Source organism: Muntiacus reevesi, chromosome 11, assembly GCF_963930625.1.
Source record: "Muntiacus reevesi chromosome 11, mMunRee1.1, whole genome shotgun sequence".
NCBI classification, from domain to species: Eukaryota; Metazoa; Chordata; class Mammalia; order Artiodactyla; family Cervidae; genus Muntiacus; species Muntiacus reevesi.
Genome location: NC_089259.1, coordinates 68,344,687 through 68,356,453, shown reverse-complemented (window position 1 = coordinate 68,356,453; position 11,767 = coordinate 68,344,687). Strand labels below are relative to the sequence as shown.

Here is an 11,767-nt window from a genome sequence, read left to right as displayed (position 1 = left end):
GGATGAAATCCTTGGCAACATGGGCCACAAATAGAAGCATTATTCCCTCCCAGGTATGCAAAGCTCCCCTTTCCACACTGCTCATCTCCTGGGCTTCACTAATAACTTGAGAAGCTAAGCAGGGGAAGTCCAGTGTCTGGAATGAGGATTTCTTCTCTTTCTTACCCTGAGATCACAGTGTTACCTCCTCCCCAACTGTGTGATTAATACAAAATTTGGTTTGCCAGACTAATATTAACTATTAACATGACTCTCTCTATTCACAAGAATATTTAGAATATATATAGCATAGCATTACATACTATTTAAAGTATGTCTTTAACACAAATTTTAAATGCTTTCTTTATCCATTCATCTGTTGATGGACATTTAAGTTGCTTCCACGTCCTAGCTTTTGTCAATAGTGTTGCTATGAACACTGGGGTGCAGGTGTCTTTTTGAATTATGGTTTTCTCAGGGTATATGCCCAGTAGTGGGATTGCTGGGTCGTATGGTGGTGCTATTTTCAGTTTTTAAAGGAACCTCCATACTGTTCTCCATAGTGACTGTAGCAATTTGCGTTCCTACTAACAGTGCAAGAAGGTTCTCTTTTTCCACACCTTCTCTAGCATTTATTATTTGTATATTTTTTGATGATGGTCATTCTGACTTGTGTGAGGTAATACTTTATTATAGTTTTGACCTGCCTTTCTCAAGTAACAATATTGAGCATCTTTTCATGTGCCTCTTGACCATCTGTATGTTTTCTTTGGAGAAAGGTCTATATAGGTCTTCTGCCAATTTTTTAATTGGATTGTTTTCTGTTTGTTTGTTTTTTTTTATGTTAAGCTGCTTGAGCTGTTTGTAAATTGTGGAGATTAATCCCTGGTCAGTTACTTATTTTGTAATTATTTTCTCCCATTCTCAGGGCTGTCTTTTCATCTCATTTATGGTACATACAGACACTAGATCGGGGAGGAGGGCTCTCTGGGTAGCTCAAATGGTAAATAATTTTCCTGCAATGTTGGAGACCTGAGTTTCATCCCTGGGTCAGGAAGGACCCCTGGATAAGGGAGTGGCAAACCACTCCAATATTCATGCTTGGAGAATTCCACGGACAGAGGAGCCTGGTGGGCTACAGTCTATGGGGTTGCAAGGAATTGGAGATGACTAAAGACTAACACACATGTACACTGGAATATTACTTATCCACAGAAAGGAATGAAATTGGATCATTTGTGAGATGTGGATGGATCTAGAGTCTGTCATGCAAATTAAAGTTAGTCAGAAAGAGAAAAACAGAAAAAATACTTGTATTAATGCATACATATGGAATCTAGCCTCTTCAAGGATCACTGCCTTATCAGGGTGAAGAGGCTTGTGTAACTCAGTGATGCTATGAGCTATGCCAAGTAGGGCCACCTAAGAAGGATGGATCATAGTGGAGAGTTCTGGCAAAATATAATCCACTGGAGGAGAGATTGGCAAACCACTCCAGTGTACTAGCCATGAGAAACCCATGAACTGCATAAAAGACAAAAAGACAAAACACCAAAAGATTAGCCCCCCAGGTCAGAAGGTGTCCAATATGCTACTGGGGAAGAGCAGAAGACAACTACTAATACCTTTAGACAGAATGAAGTGGCTAGGTCAAAGTGGAAATGACACTCGGTTGTGGATGTGTCTGGTGGGGAAAGTAAAATCGGATGCTATAAAGAACAGTATTGCATAGGAACCTGGAATGTTAGGTCCATGAATCAAGGTAAATGGGACATGGTCAAGCAGGAGATGGTGAGTGTAAACAGACATCTTATGAATCAGTGAAGTAAAATGGACGGGAATGGGTGATTTTAATTCAGATGACCATTATATCTACTACTGTGGGCATGAATCACTTAGAAGAAATGGAATAGCCCTCATAATCAACAAAAGTCCAGAATGAAGTTCTTAGGTGCAACCTGAAAAACAACAGAATGATCTCAGTTCATTTCTAAGGCAAATCATTCAACATCTCAGTAATCCAAGTCTATGTCCCAACTACTGATGCCGAAGAAGCTAAAGTTGATCAGTTCTGTGAAGACCTAGAAGACCTCCTAGAACTAAATGCAGAGTTCCAGAGAATAGCAAGGAGAGACCAGAAGCCCTTCTTCAATGGACAATACAAAGAAATAGAGGAAAACAAAAGAAGGGGTAAGGCTAGAGATCTCTTCAAGGAAATTAGAAATATTAAAGGAACATTTCATCCAAAGATGGGCACAATAAAGGACAGAAATGGTAAAGACCTAATTGGAGCAGAAGACATCAAGAAGAGATGGAAAGAATTCACAGAAGAACTATATAATAAAAATCTTAATGACCTGGATAACCACAATGATGTCGTCTCTCACTCAGTGCCAGACATTCCTGAGTGTGAAGGCAAGTGAGCCTTAGGAAGCACTGCTGCCTACAAAGCTAGTAGAGATGATGGAATTCCAGCAGAGCTATTTAAAATCCTAAAAGATTTAAAGTGCTATTAAAGTGCTGCACTCAATATGTCAGCAAATTTGAAAAACCCAACAGTGGCCAGGACTGGAAAATGTCAATCCTCATCCCAATTCCCAAGAAGGGCAGTACTAAAGAATGTTCAACCCACCAGACAATTGTGCTCATCTCCCATATGAGTAATGTTATGCTCACAGTCCTTCAAGCTATGTTTCAGCATTATGTGAACTGAGAACTTCCAGATGTTCAAGCTGGGTTTAGAAAAGGTAGAGGAACCAGAGATCACATTGCCAACATTTCCTGGATCATAGAGAAAGCATGGGAATTCCAGAAAGACATCTACCTCTGTTTCACTATTTAAGCTAAAGCCTTTAACTGTGTTTATCATAACAAACTATGGAAAACTCTTAAAGAGATGGGAATACCAGACCATCTTACCTATATCCTGAGAAACCTGTATGCAGACCAAGAAACGATAGTTAGAACCCTATGTGGAACAGCTGATTGGTTCAGGATTGAGAAAGGAGTACAAGTTTGCTTATTGTCACCCCGTTTATTTAACTTATACACAGAGCACATCTTGTGAAATGCCAGGGTGGATGGCTTACAAGCTAGAATAAAGATTGCTGGAGAATATCAATCTCAGAGATGTGGGTGATAGTGTGAGGCTGTCATGGCTAACGCCATGGCAGGCAGCCTAGATTAGGAGTAGGCCTGGTTTCCCAGGGTAACATAATTATCAGGCCTCCTGGAGCCAGCCAATCAACATATGCCTAGCCAGAAGAAAGGGAACCTATCAGGGAAAGCTGAAAGCCCCACGTAGGGCCAACAAAAATTACCTTGCAACTGTGTAACCAATCCGCTTACGCCAACTACCCACTGTGTAACCAATCCACTTGCGCGAACTACCTGTTGCTTGTTTTGACCTAATAAATACCCGAGAAAACTGGGGCTCGGGGCCTTTCATCCTCACACACCTGGTGAGGGCGGGAGGCCCTGGCTCGAGTCAGTAATAAATTCCCCTATTGCGAGTTGCATTGTTTCGAGGAGTCTTCTTTCCTGACCGGGGACTCGGACTACGGGCAGAACAATAGCACTCTAATGGCAGAAAGTAAAAAGGAACTAAAGAGCCTCTTGATGAGGGTGAAAAAACCAACTTAAAACTGAATATTATAAAAACTAAGATCATGCATCTAGTCCCATCACTTCATGCAAACAGAAGGGGGAAATGTGGGAGCAGTGACAGATTTCCTCTTCTTGGGCTCTAAAATCACTGTGGATGGTGACTGCAGCCATGGAATTAGAAGACATTGCAGGAAAGCTGTGACAGACCTTGACAGTGTGTTAAAAAGCAGAGACATCACTTTGCTGACAAAGGTCTGTATACTCAAGGCTATGTTCTTTCCAGTAGTCATGCACGGATATGAGAGCTGGACAATAAAGAAGGCTGAACACTGAAGAATTGATGCTTTAGAACTGTGATCCTAAAGAAGACTTGAGATTGAGAGTCCCTTGGACAGCAGGGAGATAGAAACCATCAGTCTTAAAGGAAATCAACCCTAAATACTCACTGAAGTACTGATGCTGAAGCTGAAGCTCCAATACTTTGACCTCCTGATGCAAGCAGCTGACTCACTGGAAAAGACCCTGATGCTGGGAAAGGTTGAAGGCAGAACAAGGGGGTGACAGAATATGAGCTGGTTGGATGGCATCACCAATTCATGAACTTGGGCAAACTCCGGGAGATGGTGAGGGACAGGGAAGCCTGGCGTGCTGCAGTCAGTGGGGTTACGAAGTGTTGGATGCGACTTGGTGACTGAACAAGCAACAACAGCAACATGGAATCGAGAAAAATGGTACAGATGATCCTATTTGCAGGGGATGACTAGAGTTGTAGTTGTAAAGAATAGATGTTTGGACACAGAGCAGGAATGGGGAGGTGAGGGAAATAAATTGAAAGATTAGGACTGACACATACACACTACCATGTGCAAAACAGCTTCGTGGGAAGCTGCTGTGTAGCACAGGGTGCTCAGCTCAGTTCTCTGCGATGACTAGAGGGGAGGGATGGGGGGAAGGGAGGTCCAAGAGGGAAGGGATATATGTATGCATATAGCTGATTTACTCTGGTGAGCAGCAGAAACTAACTCAACATTGTAAAGTAACTATACCCCAATAATTTTTTTTAAATGAGTAAAAATTAAAATACCTTCACAGGAAATGCTTGTAAAAGTTTTCTACAAAGAATAAGTTATGTGAAAACCCACTCATTGAAATTTGGTATTTATTTTATTAATTACTTGATAAGAAATTTGAATCTACCAGCTGTTTACTTTCTGAATTGGTGGACAATGAGGGCTTAAAGAAGAAGAAAGGGTTTCTGTTACACATTCGTATAGGATTGTGGGCTAAGGCAAATGACTGTTGGTGGAATTCAGGAATTTAAGCAGCTTTCAGTATTTAAATAATACTGATGTGGCAGCTGAATGGAAAAAATTACTTGATGGAATATATATTGCTGAAGTTATCTCCACTTAATATAGCATTGTGAGTTGAAGAGATGTTTGGAAGGCTATTTTAGTTTTTACATGTATAGTCGTGCTCATTTATATCATTGATAATACATAAATTTGAATGATTATATTTATTTATAAATGCTTTGGGATTCTATAAAATAGTGAGAGATTAGTTTAGATTATCTTGTTTAGATTATCTCATGTCAAAATATGATTTGTAGTTTCTTGCAGTTCAATTATTTAAGAGATTGTCCACTTGCAACTTAGCATGGTCTTTTCATGCTCTTTATAGCTACTTGGGCATAGAAGTAGCTACTTTATTTTTAATATTTAAAATTTTTATTATATTTGCTTTCCAATGTTGTGTTAGTTTCTGTTGTACAGCCAAGTGAACCATTGAACATATATCCTCTTTTTGGATTTCCTTTCCAATTAGGTCACCGCAGAGAATTAAGTAGAGTTCCCTGTGTTATATAGAAGGTTCTTAAAAAGCTACATGGAAATAAATTTCCTTGTAAATCACAAGGAAATAGTAGATTATTTCTCCTTTCCTCTGTTAATTCATGTGCTGGTAGCAAAGCATTGGAGAAGGGAGTGGCAACCCACTCCAGTATTCTTGCCTGGAAAATTCCATGGTTAGAAGAGCCTGGGGGCTACAGTCCATGGAGTTGCAAAGAGTATGACTTGACTGAGCAATTAACACTTTCATTTTTACCAAAGCATACCTTACTTTCAGATTATGGGACGTGTTGTAAATAATGATATTTGAAATGTGGAGAAAGGAAGATCAGCTAGTTGTATAATTATCTGTCTTATAAGTTTTATTAGAACTTGTAATTGAATTAGGCAAGCCTAGAATGAAGCTGTAGTTTACAATGATTTTTTTCCCCCATGTTGTTTCTATTTAGTGGGAGGAAAACAGTGATTTTTATATTTTTCTTTATAGATGTAATTTTGAAAGCATTAAAATCTTACAGAATCTACTTTATATATATATATATACATATATACATATATATGTATATATATATGTTTTTTATTCTATATATATGTAAATCTCTATACAAATTTTATTTATAGAATAAAATACACGGTACCTTTTTAAACTGACTGCCATGCTTTAGCATGGTTAAGGATAAGACAGAGATCTTGTGCTGAGTGATGCTTCTTTATTTCAGGGTTAACTGTGTCGACTGTCCTTTTTGGTATCACAAGGTCTCTGTTGATATTCTACATCCTTGTTAATTCTTCACGAACTTTGCACAGGAAAATGTTGGAGACCATTTTAAGAGCTCCAGTATTGTTCTTCCATAGAAATCCAATAGGTAAGTCAGACATGAAATTTCTTAATGAATATGTCTTGTTAACACCTTACATGCCTATTTACATTTTCATATTTGAAAATAGACGAGATGCTTGGAAGAAAATCACTGTGTATGTTTATTCATTTTCTACAAAAAGCTTCACTGGTAATTTTTCCTACCAGAGAAAATTTGAATATAGGAGCATATAAACCTTTATTCCAATTTATGCATGTCTGTAAAAATATATGAATGCTTACTTTGCAGGATGATTTAGGAGTCCATTTGTTATGTGGTGTATGAAACACCCAACAAATGATGAAAATGTGTTGAAATGTTTTTGACTAGTTGTTAAAACGTCGGCTATGTTTCATAATGTTAAACTAACTAAGAAGGACCATCTTCCAGGAATATCTCTACAGAAGACAGGCTGTGCATTTCTTTCTTTCATTGTCCATTCATTTCTGGGACCACAGAGCTCTGGCATGTGCCCATATTTTGAGTTTTACCTAAATGGTAATGTAAAATTAATTAAAATACAAGATCAGTGAAATGTAAGCATCCTCTTCAATAAAATCAACTCTCTGGTTTTACAATGGACTTTTGGTTACCCTACAGATATCTTGTGGTACCTAGCAGGTGGATCTTCATTATTAAGTAAGAGTGTCCCTGAAGGTTTCCCAATGTTTGCTTCCTCCACACTTCAACAAGAGAGGCCTTCAACAAGAGAGGCCTTCAACCTGTCTTGCTTTGGAAGGTAGCCTCCTGAACTGGGTTCCTATGAAGAGTTAGTTCATCAGCGCACATACCCACTCTGCTCAGTTGGTTAGACTTCTGCTGAGGCCCAGGGTGGCTTTGCTTTTGCAGGTCATGATTGACAGGGCCTGTTGAGGTAGGGATGTAACTAGAGGGAGGACAGCAGTAACCTTGGCTTGGTCATCAACTAGTTGTGTGATCAAGGCCAAAGTAGGTAGATACGACTGGGCAAGCAAATCTCCAGGCAAGATGTTGTCATGGTTATAAGTATGGACTCTGGAGCCAACTTCCTGGGTTCGGTTCTGGAGATAGTTACTTATAGTAGTAGCCAGTTAGAGTTATTTTAATACTTATATGTTAGTTATTTAATTTCTCTGTGTCTCAATTTCCTTACATATAAAATGAGGATACTATTCACATACTTACCAATATCTTGATGTTGTGGGCATTAAGCAGGTTAACACATTCACAGCACTTAGCACAGGGTCAGTGCCTAAAGAACCTAAGTGAGGATGTTGACATGGTGTCTGGAACTTCCTCTCCTGTGAAATGGGATTAACTGCTGCACTTTCTGTTTCACAAGACTGTTGTAAGGATTAAATAAGACTGTTTAGTGCAGCACCTTGTGCACATTTATTCAACACATGTTCTTTAGTCCAGGCACTATGAGGAGCCCAGGATGGTAAACTGCAGAGGCCCACACAATCTCATCTTATTACGAAGCTGGAGTGAGGAAGTGATTGGAAGTCTTTGGTATTATGGCTGTGAAGTCACACTGCTTTTCCTGCTAATGGGGAAACTACAGTTGTAAATTTGGGAGCATCACGTGGGACTGTTATCAGTTATAATTTCTGTTACACAGCCTCTGAGTGCTTGTGACCACTGTTAACCAGGCTCTTGATGACCTGTAGACTTCTCCAGACGCTGATTTATTATTCAAGGATTTGGAACCAAGTTTAAATCTTTAAGGTCACTAATCCTAGAGCAGCAGGCATACACAGTGTGTATCTTGTCTTCTCTTCCTGTGTCTATTATCAGAACTTCATCCCTTCAAGAAAATAGAAGCCCAAATAAGTGCTACAAATATAGGCCCTAAGGTTTAGGGGTGTCAGTTATTTACTCTTTTAGTAGTATATTAAATTGAACTCTTTCTTGTGTTTATTTTCAAATGTAGAATTTGTGATAGATTGTTTATAGCATCTTTGTCTCTGGTATGTGATGGCATGAAGAGAGAACCACATAGAGTGGTGTTACTTGTTACCAAGTTCAAGCTCACTCTGCTTGCCTCACAATGTCGATAAGTCTTACGGATGACATGTTAAGGCAAAGAAAAATGACTTTATTTGGAAACCTGGCAGACTTAGAAGATGGAAAACTGATGTCTCAAAATAACCTACTTATTGGGGTCTGGATGCCTGGTTCTTTTATAGAACAGAGAGGAGAGGAGGCAAGGAAGTAAAGTCAAAAGGTCATTTATCTTGCACAATAAGAGGGTATTTGTTCATTTTTTTCTTTTCTGCAGCCATTCAAAAGTGGTGAGGGTCAGATTGTCTCCCTGTGAGCTGAAAAAAGCCATTTTTGTTTAACATTCAGGCAGAGGGGCAGCGTTCCCTGACCAAAGCAATGACTAACAACAGTCAAAGAAACAGATCCAGCATGGAGTCAAAACTGGATCCTCCCTGCTACAGTTCTTTTGATTTGCACCTCCCCTGTCTGGGGCCAATGTCCTGTTCTTTCTCATCCTGAGTCTCCTCAGGGTGCACCATGCTTGCAGGGGTGGCTGCAGGATCCTGATGGCTACAGCATCCTTTGTTTACTGATGTGACAGGTGACATTTTTAGTTTATGCCAGATATTTACCGGAAATTCCCATATTCTATCCTGCAGCCTTAAGGCTATTAAACCTTAAGCCTATTATTGTGGATTCTGAGAAGGGAAATAAAATCAATGATAAGTGATTCTTAGTCATTTAGTAATATTTCCTGCCTACATCCCTGTGGTCTTCTTAAATGCTTGTTTGTAAGTCTGTGCTTGTCACACCTGGTACACCTCTAAAAACAGTGACTTATTAAGCCAGTAGTAAACTCACGACTTAGAAATGGCCACAATCCAAAGTTTACCAAAATGTGAGGTGCTGTGAGCCATTTGGAGGGAAAAAAAATTACAAAGAGACTATAATTATGTTTATTTAGAAAGTATCACTTGGAAAAATTAATCTTGATAATTAAAGCAAAATTGTTGTGAGAATTAGGATTAACTTAGGTATTTTGCAATTGTTTACTTACTGATTTAGCACTTGGAGTGAGCCTCAGATGGGATGGCTGTAAAGGGAGGGAACATTCTCAAATCCACCAGCTCTTCCTGATAACTGCCTCAAGATTCCCCAATTTTTTAAAAATCAGGACTCAGTTTCACTTCCCCACCCACTGCCGTTTGGTGGTATTTTTGTTTCTCTTTAGGTATCATCCTATTTTGTCTTTCTTTTTCTCACTGACATTGGTTTATTTCATATGAATTTCTAATATATTAACTTTGTTGTTGTTTTACTTCTAAGTTGTGTCTAACTCTTTTATATTCCTATGACTGTAGCCTGCCAGGCTCCTCTGTCCATGGGATTTCCCAGGCATGAATACTGGAGTGGGTTGCCATTTCCTCCTCTGGGGATCTTCCTGACCCAGGGATTGAACCCCTGTCTCTTATGTCTCCTGCTTTGGCAGGTGGATTCTTTAGCACTGAGTCCATAGGGAAGCCCAATATATATAATGTTTAATACATATACTTTATTTTTTAAAAGATTTACTTGTTTATTTTTAGTTGCATTGGGTCTTTGTTGTTGCATGTAGGCTTACTCTAGTTATAGCAGGCAAGGGTTATTGTTCATTGCAGTGACTTGGCTTCTCATTGTGGTGGCTTTTTCTATTGCAGAGCTCAGGCTTTAGGCACATGGGCTTCAGTAGCTGTGGTGCACAGGCTTAGTTGCTCTGTAGCATGTGGAATCTTTCCAGACCAGGGATTGAACACATGTCCCCTCCAGTGGGGACACTGTACCACCAGGGAAGACCCAAAATGCATATTCTTCAAAAATATTGTTTTTATTTGTCCATGAATTGTTTCTCTTAAAGCTTCTATCTGAGGAAATGAGTAATTTCTTGTATCCTGTTCTTGCAGGAAGAATTTTGAATCGTTTCTCCAAAGACATTGGGCATATGGATGACTTGCTGCCCCTGATATTTCTTGATTTCATCCAGGTAACGTATCAGTCCTGTTAGAGTTCTCACAGGGAAGAGCAAAGTGCCTGTTTCTCAAGGAGTTTCCACAGGGGCTGAAGGTGGGCCTTTCAGCCTGGCAGTGTGTCCTGTTATCCTTAGTAAAGGCTGTGTTTGTGAGAAAGAGGTGCAGTTCTGATTGGGAGGGTGAGTTAACTTAGTAACCCCTGGGTCAGGAGTGTCTACACAGTCACGTCAAGGTTGGTCTGAAGCAGCGACATGCTGGGTAAGTGGTTCTCCCTCTGCCTTCCAGGTATCTGGTGTGGATTCCCTTTACTGTGAGCACATTTCATAATATAGAAATAATACACCAATGGAAAGATAGCCTAGACTGACAAAATTATGCACTGTGTTGGGCTTCCCAGGTGTCTCAGTGGTAAAGAATTCAGCTGCCAATGCAGGAGATGCAAGAGACATGGAATCAATCCCTGGGTCGGGCAGATCACCTAGAGAAGGAAATGGCAACCCACTTCAGTATTCTTGCTGAGAAAATTCCATGGACAGAGAAGCCTGGCGGGCTATAGTCCATGGGGCTGCACAGTTGGACACAACTGAGCATGAGCATACTGCATTGTATTCCCACAGGGGGCAAGTATTTGCTGCACCATTTTGTTTGGATAAAGCCAGGTGTGGTTACTTACAAAGAAAAAATTGGCTAAAAATAGGGTGAAAATAATACTTTAACAAGAACAATAATATTTAGTTGCTAAGTTGTGTCCGACTCTTTTGTGACCACATTTACTGCAGCCAGCCATGCTCCTCAATCCATGGGATTTTTCAGGCAAGAATACTGGAGTGGATTGCCATTTCTTTGTCCAGGGGATATTCCTGGCCCAGAGATCGAACTCGTGTCTCCTGCATTGCAGGCAGATTCTTACCCCTGAGCCACCTGGGAAGTCCAAGAAGGACAATCAGTTCAGTTCAGTTCAGTCGCTCAGTCGTGTCCGATTCTCTGCGACCCCATGAACCACAGCACGCCAGGCCTCCCTGTCCATCACCAACTCCCAGAGTTTACTCAAATTCATGTCCATTGGGTCGGTGATGCCATCCAACCATCTCATCCTCTGTTGTCCCCTTCTCCTCCTGCCCTCAATCTTTCCCAGAATCAAGGTCTTTTCAAATAAGTCAGCTCTTTGCATCAGGTGGCCAAAGTATTGGAGTTTCAGCTTCAACATCAGTCCTTCCAATGAACACCCAGGACTGATCTCCTTTAGGATGGACAGGTTTGATCTGCCTTGCAGTCCAAGGAACTCTCAAGAGTCTTCTCCAACACCAAAGTTCAAAAGCATCAATTTTTCTGCACTCAGCTTTCTTTATAGTCCTTCTTTCACATCCATACATGACTACTGGAAAAACCATAGCCTTGACTAGATGGACCTTTGTTGACAAATCATGACTCTGCTTTTTAATATGCTGTCTAGGTTGCTCATAACTTTCCTTCCAAGGAGTAAATGTCTTTTAATTTCATG

At 40.1% G+C, this 11,767-nt stretch overlaps 1 protein-coding gene across 1 annotated transcript in view; it reads left to right on the top strand.

Annotated features, from left to right (window-relative positions):
• The window catches only part of LOC136144516 (ATP-binding cassette sub-family C member 4-like), a 74,948-nt gene extending 64,668 nt beyond the window's left edge, over nucleotides 1-10,280 (top strand). Inside the window, exons 18-19 of the mRNA XM_065902423.1 lie at nucleotides 6,155-6,301; nucleotides 10,201-10,280. Coding sequence (XP_065758495.1) covers nucleotides 6,155-6,221 — 67 coding nt within the window. The 3' untranslated portion in view covers nucleotides 6,222-6,301; nucleotides 10,201-10,280. The remainder of the gene's footprint in view (nucleotides 1-6,154; nucleotides 6,302-10,200) is intronic.
• Nucleotides 10,281-11,767: the final 1,487 nt, after the last annotated feature.